We start from the raw sequence: 12,338 nt of genomic DNA on the forward strand, positions 1-12,338 counted from the left end.
GCGCAGGTACACGTTGATCACACCCCCCTAGCCGAGCCCCAGCGCAGCCATGACGACCTACATCCCCTCCCTCACCCTCCCAAGCTTTGTCTTTGAAAACCCAGCAGTGTCCATCCTGCTGCCGGTCGTCTGCGGAACAGCTACTGGCTTTGTCATTAGTCGTGAGTCCTTCACCAAGCTGGTGCAATTGGGAAGAGCTCTAATATTGAAAATAGCAAGTGTGTCTCAGACAGCATATCGTACCTTGAAGCAACCTCCTCTACATCCGCCAGGCTATGTCTTCGGCCCGGTTTGGACAGCATTGTATGCAACCATGGGCTACACGGCCTACCGCGCATACACCACTGGAACATCCTCCATGAACCCTAACACGGTTGCTCTTGCCGAGGTATGTTACCGCTCAATTGAACCATAAATATGACCGCCCAACTTACCAACATGCAGCACGGAGCTACCCTCTATTCCATCCAGCTTGCCTTGAACCTTTTGTGGACGCCTCTCTACTTTGGCATTGGTCAACCTATTGCTGCTTCAGCTGACATCCTGGCTCTTGGTGGGACGATCGCCTATCTTATCAATGTTTGGGGACAAGTTGACCCCGTCTGTGGATGGCTGCTCGCGCCATACCTTGGCTGGGTTAGCTTTGCAACCTATCTCTGCGTAAGGGCTCTTGTGAGAGATGCTTGCTGAGCGTGATACTGACATTTAACTAGATTGGTGCCGGTTACTTGAACAACTGGGACTTCAAGGCTATTTCAAAGAAGGACTAAAACAAAGCATATAGCACGTGAACGAGGTGGCAGTATACTTACTAATTAAACAGCCTTGTAAAGCTCATTGCTTTTTTCGGATGTCGTCGCATCAAATAATCCCCGCTCTGTTCGCGTTGTCCACGCCAAGAACAGCCGTCCTGCTGTATCATTAGTATCCTCTGTTTTTCGGACACTAGGGACTTTTATAGGCATTCAATCCTAACTCCAAAATTTTCCACACAAAGAATCGTAGTACTACCATCCTCATACATGTCACTTGCCACAGGGAACATGCATGCAATCAAGAAAAGCAGATCTCGTGACCCATCTCCTCCCCGGTATCTTATCGAGATGGCGATAACCTATTTTTAGCCGCCCCTGAATTAATATCCCTGTTGTTATTCCATAACATCACAAGTCCTCACACTCACTTTCCATTGAAACTATGCCTGCCGATTGGACCCTACCCCACAGCCTCGCCCCCATGTTCTCTACAAGTCCTAAGCGATGGATCCTTTGAAGCGGCTGAAGCGGCGCCTATCTAAGCGTTCATTCCCACGCGCCTACGAGCATTCTGCCCACTCTTATGAAGACGATGAATCTGACACCGCGTACGTGCACTTTTGTGGTGTTTGCTTCCATCTGTCATGTATGCATGCACTTACTTACATAATCCAGCACTATGATCGAAATCGAGCAAGACTCAGGTTTCCTCCGTCTTCCTGCCAACGTGCGGGAACTAATTTACGGCCATGTACTCGGCGGTACACAGATCCGCGTATGCGACACAAGGAATTGCACCCGCCGTCACAAGTGTCGCTCTCGCGGACGAAAACTTCACTTCGCGACTTACTTTCACCTCCGGAGACGGCGTTTAGCCCTACTAACAACCTGCCGCCAAATCCATGCAGAGACAAGGCTCCTGCCGTTTGCACTAAATGAGTTTCATGGATATCATTGGGATATGCAACTTGCTGTCTACTACCGCCTGACGGATGCACAGGTCGGTGCTATGACGAATCTTCGCGTGTATTTTGAATGCAACGATGTGATCTACTATCCGGCTCTTGGCCGGCGAAGCCCGAGTGTCAACCTTGGTAAAGATGCTCTTGCCACGTTGCGTGTCCTCGGTCATCTTCGCGGGCTACGTAAGCTCACTGTTGAGTGGGTTGGTCCGCACGATTGGGAGCATGACTGGGATATGGTGGAGGGCAGGATGGCTTATCTGATTGAGGAAGAGCTCGAGCAGATCAGGGGTTCATGTGATATTAAGGTTGTGGTAGTGGGCTGTGATTATGTAGAAGACCTCGATACGGGGCCTGTGCCTGCGGTGGGTGATATGCCGAAGCTTGTGTCTTTTTCGGTGTAGTTGTTGCAATCAGTTGTCACTTGACCTGAGCTATGCACACAGGCCTAAGGCAACCAAGGACACATTTACTGCAAAAGGCAGCGTATCGCGGTTAATTTTTATTTTTCGAAATCTGAAATAAGACTTGAGAGATTCTGCTCAGATCTCATGGGTATCAGAAGCCCATTGGACTTAGCTATTCTCAATAGAATCGATCTTTGTGGCAAGTCTTTGTCTTATTAGAAAGACAAATCTCAACTTGCTGATATTGTTAATTCAGACAAGAAAATAGCACCTGTGAAGAGTGTCATTGGGTCAGTAGACAGAAAGTCCGACACCGCTATCTCATATCAGACAAACGCAGCCCACAATACAAACAAACATGAACCCGAGCAGCATGGAACTGGCAGATACAGCAAAAGTAAAGAGGACTCTAAGATTCTGGGACCTATCAGTGACTTGGTTTGAGGCCTTGCCACACTGTTCAGAGCATCTGATGACGTCTCCTTCCTAACAAACGACTCCCATCACGCCTTCCCTGCCAATTCACATCGCAGACAAGCCACTCGACAGACCCTATCTCACCTCTTACCCGCCTTAATCACCATTCACTGCTTCACTGCCATTAGCTAAGCACAAACGCCCACGCACAATCTATATTACTTGCCTCCCTCTCCCCTCCGACCTCCCTCTCCCCTCCGACCTCCCTCGCCCCACCACCATTATCCAACATGGTTCCCCGACCAAGGGCCCAGTCGGATCCGCTCCATACGCATGAGTACCGCTACCATGTACAGTTGATGTACCTCATTCAACAAGTGTAAGTATTTACAAACCCCCCCGCTGCCGCATCGTGAAAAACAACAAAAGACACTCTCTCTGAAACCCGACGCACAACTAAACAAACCCTCACTTGCACAGCTATGAGCGCAACCAGGAGTCCTCTCCCCTTCTGCGTCTTCCCGCCGAGCTGCGCGTGAAGATCTACAACTACGTCTTTGATGCCGACAGCATCAGCCCAAAGTACGAGACGCAGGACCACCGCACCTGGGAGTACCCACGCTCCAACCTCTCACTCATCCAAACCTGCCGCCAAATATGGGCAGAGACCAGGCTGCTTCCCTTCACCCGCAGCGTCTTCAGCGGCTACTCAGAGCACGTGATCGAGATGCTGTGCAAGAACCTCACGCGCAGTCAAGCCAACGCTATTTCCAGAGTGAGTCTCCTCGTCGACGCATTCGCCATCTATCGAGATGGCAAGATCCCTCACTCTGGCCTCAAACCATGGATCATCTTTGAGCTCAGCGACTTGTGCACATTTGAGGGCCTCAAGGAGTTGGAGCTAGTTTGGTTCGGCAGCGAGATTGAGCCCGTTCAAGTGGCATTGCATGAGCAAGTCACCGAAGTGTTGGAAAGATCAGGCCGCACGGATATCTCGCTCACTGTTGTTCCACTTCCTCCTCCTCCTCTGACTCCAACGGACTGATGGAGTATGGAAAGAACGTCCTTTAGACTTGGGAGGCACAGTTGGCGCATGGAAGAAGTTGGCGCTAGGAAGGACCGGTATGGATAGAGGTCACTATCATCATCATCATCAAGTACAGTGAGGAAGGACTGGTATAGATAGAGAGGTCACTGCCAACGTCAAGTACAGTGAGGGACATGGAAGCATGGGTAGAGGTCACTGGCATGCACCATCAAGTACAGTGAGGGATGTGGAAGCTGATGGCTAATCATATCACCACCACCAGCTTCACACACATAGAAGGGAATCAGAGATTTGAGGAAGTCAATTGAAGAAATATCTTGTCCAACACGGCCCATATATACAAAGAGAGCAACCGTGAAGTTACCAGTGAAGTCTACGTTCCTAACTCATCATGAAGCATTAAAAGCGTATCCCGACAAAGGAGAGAGAGAGAGAGAGCAAAGAACCCTGCGCCATGACTGTACAAGAGGGAAAAGGATAAGAGGTGACGCTTGAACGCATGCAAGAGGCGGCTTGCGAGAACCAACAAAAAAAAAGAGAAAACTAGGTAGATAGGTAGGTGAGAGAAATGGCAGTCGCAAGGCAAAAAAAAACAATGAGAATATGGTCAAACTCCCATAAAGCTCCAGAAGCACCAGTTCATAATCATTAAGCGCAAAGGAAATGAAAAGTTCCTCTCTTCTTTTTTTTGTCAAACTTCCCTTAAGAAAGAAGCGATAACGCCCAAAAGGAAGAAAAGAAGGGGACAAGCGTCAAAAGGATGAGCCCAAGGAATGCAGAGAAGGAAAAAGAAGAGACTGAAATTGCAGAAAAGCGAAGTATTTTCAACCTCGCTACTCGCTCTCCAGCAACTGCCGTATCTTCTCGTAAAAACTCGCTGGATACTGACGAATCTCATCATCAGTAGGCGCGGGCTTATTCGGGTCTCGGAAGCGATCCGCAACGCGCTGAATAATCTGTCCGAGCAGCTCCTGCGGAATCTTGAGGTCCTCGCCGCCATCGGGGTACAAAAAGGGATCGCGTTCGTCCAGGAGCTGTGCGATATTCGGGCGACGCGAGGGATCGCGGTTGAGGCAGCGGCGCATAGTAGCTTTGAGACCTGGGGGAACGCGAACATCGCCGACGCCGAGGTCTGGGAATTCGATTTTGTAGTCACGGTTTACGATGGCGAGGACGCGGGCCATTTGGTTGGCGATGTGGGCGAAGGGGGGGCGGCCGTAGACCATTTGGTAGAGGATGCAGCCGAGACTCCAGACGTCCGAGGGCTTGCCGAGAGCCATGTCTTTGGAGCCGTTGCCGTTGCTGAGGAGACCGCGGGCACCGCCGGCAGAGTCTTCGAGGGACTCGGGGGACATGTAGTTGGGGGTGCCGATGTGCGAGTCGCGGTGGACATTTACGGTGTGGTCGACTTCAATGGCGTTGGCGATGCCGAAATCGATGAGCTTTAAGCGGCCGGAGGTGAGGAGAAAGTTTGCGGGTTTGAGGTCCGAGTGGACGATGTCGTGGTCGTGCACTGCACCGACGCATTCAAGCATCTCTTTCCAGTAGTAGCGGGTGAAGCTGAGGTCGAGTTTGCCATCACCATCGGCGGGGTCAAGCTTCATTCGTATTATGCGGGCCAAGTCTGATTCTCCGAGTTCCATGAGCTGTAGTATGTTAGCATTAAAATTTTGACTCCTGACAAAAAGTCACTTACTACACTGAGCACTTGGCGTTGCTCGTCCACTTCCCAATCGTAAAGTCTTACAACTCTGTCGACGTTCTTGAGTTTTTGTAGTAGATCAATCTCGCCCTTGAAACCTCGTACAGCAGCCTCGTCGGCGTCTTCAAGCTTAACCCTCTTCAGCGCCAAAGTCTTAAAGTTCTCTGCCATGACACGGTACACCGCCGAACTGCCACCTCTGCCTATCCTGTCCATCTGAGAGTAGTGCTTTCCATTGACGGACAGCGTAACTCTCTTCTTCCTCTCTCGTGTCTTGGTGGTGGCAGCTCCAGCAGCAGCGGTTGCGGTCTCCAATACAGACATCTTTGGCGGTGGTGGAGGCGCTGGTCGTCGTGGGGTATTTGCGCTCATTGACTGTAGTGGTATGGGTTTTTCTTGTTGTTGCGAAGCCCTTTCGCTAGGTGACTGGTGTTCTAGGGAGGATTGCATGTGGCGGTCCTCTGCGACCTTCATGACTGAGCCAGTAACCTTCAAGACGGAATCGGGGACGTTCTCAGGCTGGTTTTTGATGGCCGACGCAGGCATATTCTCCTGGTCCTGGGAAGGAGGGTTCTCTTCCTCGCTTTGGGGTGTTCTGCGCAGTCTCCTCATGGGTGCACCCCGTAGTGGAACTCGTTTGATGCGTAGACTGGGCGCAGGCGTGACGGAGTCATGCACGGGTGTATTTGAGCCCGAATCATTGCGTGAGATTTTGAGCTTAGGCTTCCTCTTCTCCGGTGAATCAACCTCGTTGCCTTGGGCAAGTAGAGCTGCCGTCAGAGCACTGAGTTTCATGGGTTGTGGCATCTCGTCATCTGAGCTGTCGCCAATGTCGATGCTCTGCATCATGGGCACGTCGGCAGAGAAACCCTGCGATTGACCCAGCATAGAGAGCGGAGAGTCTCTCCGGGGTCGTATCGATGATTGCGCACGCATGCGCCCATATGAGGAGCCGCCTAGCGGCGTAGGAGATCCGGTAGCCATTTGAGAGTCGCAAAGGGATGATATGCGCGCGTGGCTATAAACGTGTTTGTCGGGTTATGTGAATAGCGATTGAAAGCTGTAGTGTTAGTTGCGCATACATAAGGCCCGGAGGGAAGGCGGCTGTTTGTCGTAGAGATGCTGGGGGTGGTGGTTGAGTTTGGACGTTGACATCCATAGCGCGCGCCGGCCAATCCTAGTTCTCGCGTGGTCTGGTTGCCGGGCAACAAGAACGCGGCAGTAAACAAACAGGCCCAAAACACCTAGTGCGGGACTAGTGGGAACTGCTGACGAGCACCAGGGATTATACAGTGTGCATTTCACACCAGTGCAACCTTTAAGGTCTAATACATACTTGATGATATGGGTATCCATGGAATGGCTTTGCCCTGGGTTTTGGTTCCTGCAGCGGAACGGACAACAGCAGCTTCGAGGCAATGCACATTGAGCCAAAATGTTGATTGTCTTTCAAGTGCTTGCTTTTTCCAAATGCACCTCAGCAATGACTATTTTATACATATTCATTTTTCGGATTGGTTGTGGTAGTTGTGCATTTGTGCCAGTGCAAGCCAAAGGATGAGAGTGCCATGCGGTCTTGTAGAACTGTCAGCCCAACCATGGTTTACTCTGTCGATATGTCATGACTTGAAAGCAACAATATATTTTAATTCAACAGTTTGCATACATCGTGATAGTAATAACGTCTTAGATACTAGCCCGTAGCCTCCAAAACAAACATTGCGTTACTTGATACCCCAGTCCCCTCTCTTCTACAACATCTATCCAAAAGAGAAAACACGCTGTAGAGACATGAACAACGACCCAATCATATATACCAGATTGAAAGGCTTGGTAAAAGACACTGCATAGCTAGAGCCGCCAATGAAATCGCCTCTCGTGAGTGTTGTATGCAGTCATGCCCCGGTCCCGATTGTGCAAGTCTTTCTCCCTAACGCCATGGCCTACTCATGCATCCAAACGGTAGGTCGTACAAATGATCACAGCTTTGCTCGTGGAGATGCCTCCTCGAGCACAACAGCTACCACGGCAGCAATGTCATCCGGTTTACCGCCATGCCAGTTCTCGCCAGGGTAGTATCGTTGAACCTCTCTGGCAAAAGGCCCGTCCCGGCGAGTGTTGAGTCCCGTCACTTTAGCCTCCTTTGCGATTGCAACTGCGACCTTTGCTTGGAGCGAGGAACTGTCTGCCTTGCGAGATGAGTCGGCCTGTACCAACTTTGCTAGGTTCTTTCCAACCACAATTGTGCCATCTCTCTCGACCCAAGCACCTAGGTCGACCATCTGACGGCTGACAATGCCTAGCACATCCTGTGGGCTGAGATTATCCCACACACCATCGGTTGCAAAGACGAGGACATCTCCATGCCGTACTTTATGGTGCGTTACACTCGACTCCTTTGGTAGATCCGAGAGTGTGGTTGGACCACCAAACACAGCCATCTGCACCAGCATGCGTTGAGGCGTTTTGGAGAGCTGATAGGGAGTGTTGAAGGCATGTGTTTGGGGCTGTGTGAAATGTCGCACGGCGTTTAGACCCAGATGCATGAATCCTGAGTCGCCCAGGTTGGCAACTTCGACATGGCCGTCTGGTTCTGCGACGGCCAGACATGCGGTGCTGCCGCCACCCTCAATGCTGGCGTCATCGGTAACTTCGTCGTACGCAACTTGAAGCAGATCCTTTGGGTGTAACGACGTCGTGTTGAATCCGTGCGGCCATGAGCGCGCTGCGCAGGCCATGTACTCGCACAATCCATGAGAGAAGTCTGCGGGATCCAAGCCAGACTCGACCCAACCCCCGACTCCGTCTGCAACTCCAAATGTCGTGGTATCAGTGGTTCCGACTTGGCTGAAGAAGAAGGCGTCCTGTCCACTCTTTGCTCGCTTCCGCTTGTCGATGGCCTCTTTGCACTCGCGCAGATCTTCAATCTTGCTTTTCCTCGGGTCGTAGAGCGGGCGCGTGAACAGATTTTGCTCTGCGTCAAAATTGTCTTGCTTGGCTGAGTAGGAGGCAGCTACATGGTAGGTATATTGCGGCATGCTCCGCCAATTGTGCGTGGAAGAATGGAATGATCGTAAGCCGACTGTGGCCGGGGAGGTGTTTCGATTCAAGGGACAAGTTGGGGGTGTGTGGGGAGGCATTCGCTGCAAGGGGACGCCGGGACTGCGGCTGGTCGAGGCAGGTGCTACCAAAGGCGATGCGGAGAGAGCAAGGAGAAAGAAGCCAGTAGATGAGGCGCGTCGCGGTGCTTGTGAAAGTCGCGCAAGGCCCGCTGCACTGGTTATCGCAAATGACATGGCCAAAGCCCAAGCCTATCGATTACGAATTAGCACGTGAAGAGGGTTGCGGCAGAGAGTGGTAGTGAAGGGAATGCATCATGGCGGCGCCGTACCTTTGCGACAGACGACGTTGGAATAAAAAGGGACCCTTGGGCTAAGAATTCACATTGGCCGTCGTCATTGCCGATCGGCTAGCTGCTGAGGGCGGTGATACTTACAAGTGCTAGGAGCATCGTCTCAAGATGCACAACAATCTGGGTGAGAAGGATGCAGAGGCAAGAGAGGACAAGCCGGCTTGCTCTGACAGTCCTCTGGACAACTGTTCACTATTCTGCAACCTTTTGGCTGGGCGGCCAAACGCTGCTGGCTTTTGGCTCAAACGCGGAGAATGACATAACCGACGCTAGTTCAGCCCTATCGCCTAAACCCGTGGCTGGCCCCGAACTTCTTTTCGAGAGACGCCCCCACGAGCTTCCAATCACCTTCCCCGCCGTGGGACAGTCAGTCAGTCAAGATGAGCATGCATCCGGCGCGTCAGGCCTATGTCGAGGAGGAGAATGGTGCGGTATGTGTTCTGTACATTGTCTCTGGATACCAGGCAGCAAGCTTCACATGTTGCGCAGCTACCTCCAGGAGGGTATATACAGCTTCTGTAAATACAAGAGCTAACGTGAGTGTCTAGGGCGATGCCATGGAGGGGATAGACCTTGCCAGTGTCCGTAAGTATCTGGGCGCAATTCATACTTGCAATGCCAGAATGCTAACGTGCCCAGCTCTCGACCGCAACCATGCCATGCCCGGTGGAGGAAACGCGTCGGCTTCTTCGCTCATGGAGGATTTCGATCGCAAGCGACGAGCCGCCCAGTTAGTTGTGCCCACAGCCGACCGCGATGTCAAAGCAAAGCTGCGTTCGCGCGGAGAGCCAATAACCCTGTTCGGCGAGGGACCTGCTGAGCGCCGTGATCGACTTCGCGCTTTGCTTGCAGAGGCACAGGAAGCATTGGGCGGGGATGCAGCAGACGTAGACATGCAAGATGCAGAAGAGGGGGCTGGGGACGAGCAAGAGGAATTCTACACGCAGGGCACACAGGCACTTCTGGATGCGCGACGGGAAATGGCCAAGTATTCACTGCCACGAGCCAAAGAACGAATCGCATATCAGCGTCGCGAGGCTACTATACCGCTCAAGACGCATATTGAGTTCCGGAATGGCATCAAGGAGCGACTGAAGGGCTTTGAACTCTACGGATCGCAAACAGCAGATCGACCAGTGAGCATTGTACGCGTTTCGCCAAATGGGCAGTACGTCGCATACGGCACCTGGGGCGGCAAGGTGGCACTGCTTGAGATCCCCAGTCTTGAGCAGAAGAAAGCATACCGGGGTGGACATGCGGAACGGGCGACAGGAATAGACTGGATGCCGGACGCAACCCTGCCTGGTAGCACTGTATCGAGTTCAAGCGTAAACTTTGCCTCTGGAGGAGCAGGTGGAAAGGTTCAGCTATGGTCGCTTGATGACGACAAACCTCTGCGTACGCTCGAAGGACACACTGACCGTGTTTGTCGGTTAGCGTTTCATCCTACAGGGCGATACCTAGCGTCAGCTTCTGATGATACCACATGGCGGCTCTGGGACGTGAACACGGGTCAAGAGCTCCTTATGCAAGAGGGGCATTCAAAGGAGGTCTATACTGTCAGTTTCAACGGCGATGGTTCATTGGTTGCAAGTGCCGGTCTGGACAGCATTGGTCGTGTGTGGGATGTTCGGACAGGTCGAGTCATCTATATGCTGGAAAGTCATATCAAGCCCATCTACGGATTGGACTGGGCCACAGATGGCCACCGGCTACTTTCTGGATCAGGAGATGGATTTATGAAATGCTGGGACGTTCGTGCGATGAGAGAGACCAACTCGATTGCAGCCAACACAGGAGGAGTCACTGATCTACGATGGTTCAAGGGGACTGATGGTCCGACGAGCGGCATACCGCTGCAAGAAGATGAGCAAGGGCAAGTGATTCCGAAGAAGGCGTCGACTTTTGTCATTTCGTCTGGATTTGATAAGAATGTTCAAATCTTCTCAGCGGACGATTGGGCACACTGCAAGACTCTGCAAGGACACTCTGGGCCCGTGTTTAGTACAGATGTCACAAGGGACGCATGCTGGATCGTGAGTGGAGGCAAAGATCGCACCGTGAAGCTGTGGTCTCGGGATGATAATGGGGGAATCTGAGGTTGAGGCGGGGGAGAAGCAAATAATTCAGTCACATGCACGGTAGGCTGCCTGCAGATGCAGATGCAAGCTGACCAAGAAGCAAAGATGGAGAGTGTAGAAGAAGCAAAGAAGAAGAGTTCACATGAACAAGAGGGAAAAAAGAAGCAGACAAAGGTCAGTGCTTTGGTTGATATCACTTGTCAGGCGGGAGTTGAGCAGCGAAAAAGAAGGTCCATAGCTTGAACCGAGATACCCAGTACATACTCCGATGGCGCGTGGAGTTTTTCAAAATTCAAAGCATCTACAATCTTACCCCACGGTCTCATCGGTGCAAAAGGTATCCCTTCATTTCAGACTGTACTCTGCACCAAGTACCGGTGTGTTTCAATATACTTCATCTCAATGAGTCACATTCCCTCCCATCCCTCTCTACCCTCAATTTCCCTCCCCCTCCCCTCCCCTCCCTCTAAAGCCAAAGCCCAAATAAAAAAATGGCCCGACTCATGAATCCAAAAACCCGGCACTCATCCCATTAGCTCGGTACCACTCCCCCCCCCAATATCTTACATCCGAGCCTAAGTAAAAACAAGCGTAGAGACAGACTGACGGGGCAACCGGCACCATTATTCCAGAATACACGTTTTTTTGGGGGGGGGGGGTGACGCATAGACCTTCTGTCTCTCTCTCTCTGCGTGCACATGTATGCTTCGTGCTCCGTGCTCCCAGCCCAAGCCCAGCCTCCATGCCTTTGTTCCATAACTATCCGCATGGCAAAAGCGCCGTATACCGTAGTTAAAGTATGTAAGGAAAAAAAAATGGGTAACATTGCACATACCACCCCCCCCCCCAAACAAAGTCATTAGCCTGTAGTTATGACGTTTTGACAGACACCCCGTCCTTCTTCTGCTTCTAGCTCACGCATTACATATGCATACCCATAATTCTCAAACACACCATCGCCTTTTTTTCAACAAGGGTTGTGTAGGTTGTTCCTTTTACACCGCAAGAATCACATGTTTTTTGTGTCAACATTTTACTATGTCTGTATATAGAGAAAACAGCATGTGTGTGTGTGTATGTGGGAGGCAGGGGAACGAAAAAAAAAAGGTCTTACCAACTAAACAAAGGGCGGGCGAGAGAGAGAGAGAGAGAGCATCCGCACAATCCGCGCGCGCAGCACTCACCGCAACAAAATGGAAAAGCGAATCGGAACGCAGAGAAAAGAAAAAAAAAAGACGACTAAAGCTAGTAAGGGAACCCTTTTTTTTTAGTTTAACAGACAGAGGGAAAAGGACGCTATGTTTCAGGTTTCGGGTTCTGGAGGTGAAGGGGCGGTCTACATTAGACGGAAATGCATGCAGTAGGTAGGGTAGGGTTGGGAAGGGGGTCGTGTGTCTGTCAGTTTGTAAGACCGAGCCTATGGTAGCAATTGGGAGGGATGCCGGACCCGCGATGTGCATGGTAAATAGCGGTTGCGGGTTGCGGTAAATGTGGGAGATCCACACACGCACACACACACACCTTGGGGAGGGGGGAGGAGAGGGGGGGGGGGGG

The 12,338-nt window shown here is 51.6% G+C and overlaps 6 protein-coding genes across 6 annotated transcripts; 4 read left to right on the forward strand and 2 right to left on the reverse strand.

The window, feature by feature from the left end:
* Window positions 1-49: 49 nt before the first annotated feature.
* On the forward strand, window positions 50-770 carry COCVIDRAFT_94367 (hypothetical protein; the record flags this gene model as incomplete). Its single annotated transcript, XM_014702946.1, has 4 exons — window positions 50-161; window positions 216-388; window positions 445-660; window positions 714-770. The coding sequence occupies 4 exons, from the start codon at window positions 50-52 to the stop codon at window positions 768-770; spliced, it is 558 nt and encodes a 185-aa protein (XP_014558432.1).
* A 489-nt stretch (window positions 771-1,259) lies between these two features.
* On the forward strand, window positions 1,260-2,121 carry COCVIDRAFT_94355 (hypothetical protein; the record flags this gene model as incomplete). Its single annotated transcript, XM_014702947.1, has 2 exons — window positions 1,260-1,363; window positions 1,431-2,121. The coding sequence occupies 2 exons, from the start codon at window positions 1,260-1,262 to the stop codon at window positions 2,119-2,121; spliced, it is 795 nt and encodes a 264-aa protein (XP_014558433.1).
* A 710-nt stretch (window positions 2,122-2,831) lies between these two features.
* COCVIDRAFT_25080 (hypothetical protein) lies at window positions 2,832-3,586 on the forward strand (the record flags this gene model as incomplete). The annotated part of the gene is made up of 2 exons (XM_014702906.1): window positions 2,832-2,920; window positions 3,022-3,586. The coding sequence occupies 2 exons, from the start codon at window positions 2,832-2,834 to the stop codon at window positions 3,584-3,586; spliced, it is 654 nt and encodes a 217-aa protein (XP_014558392.1).
* An 836-nt stretch (window positions 3,587-4,422) lies between these two features.
* On the reverse strand, window positions 4,423-6,275 carry COCVIDRAFT_94529 (hypothetical protein; the record flags this gene model as incomplete). The annotated part of the gene is made up of 2 exons (XM_014702948.1): window positions 4,423-5,235; window positions 5,286-6,275. 2 exons carry the CDS (start codon window positions 6,273-6,275, stop codon window positions 4,423-4,425), a joined length of 1,803 nt encoding a protein of 600 aa, XP_014558434.1.
* Window positions 6,276-7,270: 995 nt separating this feature from the next.
* COCVIDRAFT_94444 (hypothetical protein) lies at window positions 7,271-8,587 on the reverse strand (the record flags this gene model as incomplete). The annotated part of the gene is made up of 1 exon (XM_014702949.1): window positions 7,271-8,587. The coding sequence occupies one exon, from the start codon at window positions 8,585-8,587 to the stop codon at window positions 7,271-7,273; it is 1,317 nt and encodes a 438-aa protein (XP_014558435.1).
* A 496-nt stretch (window positions 8,588-9,083) lies between these two features.
* COCVIDRAFT_94376 (hypothetical protein) lies at window positions 9,084-10,802 on the forward strand (the record flags this gene model as incomplete). Its single annotated transcript, XM_014702950.1, has 3 exons — window positions 9,084-9,134; window positions 9,252-9,288; window positions 9,343-10,802. The coding sequence occupies 3 exons, from the start codon at window positions 9,084-9,086 to the stop codon at window positions 10,800-10,802; spliced, it is 1,548 nt and encodes a 515-aa protein (XP_014558436.1).
* Between the last annotated feature and the right edge of the window lie 1,536 nt (window positions 10,803-12,338).

Source organism: Bipolaris victoriae (assembly GCF_000527765.1).
Source record: "Bipolaris victoriae FI3 unplaced genomic scaffold scaffold_26, whole genome shotgun sequence".
Classification (NCBI taxonomy): Eukaryota; Fungi; Ascomycota; class Dothideomycetes; order Pleosporales; family Pleosporaceae; genus Bipolaris; species Bipolaris victoriae.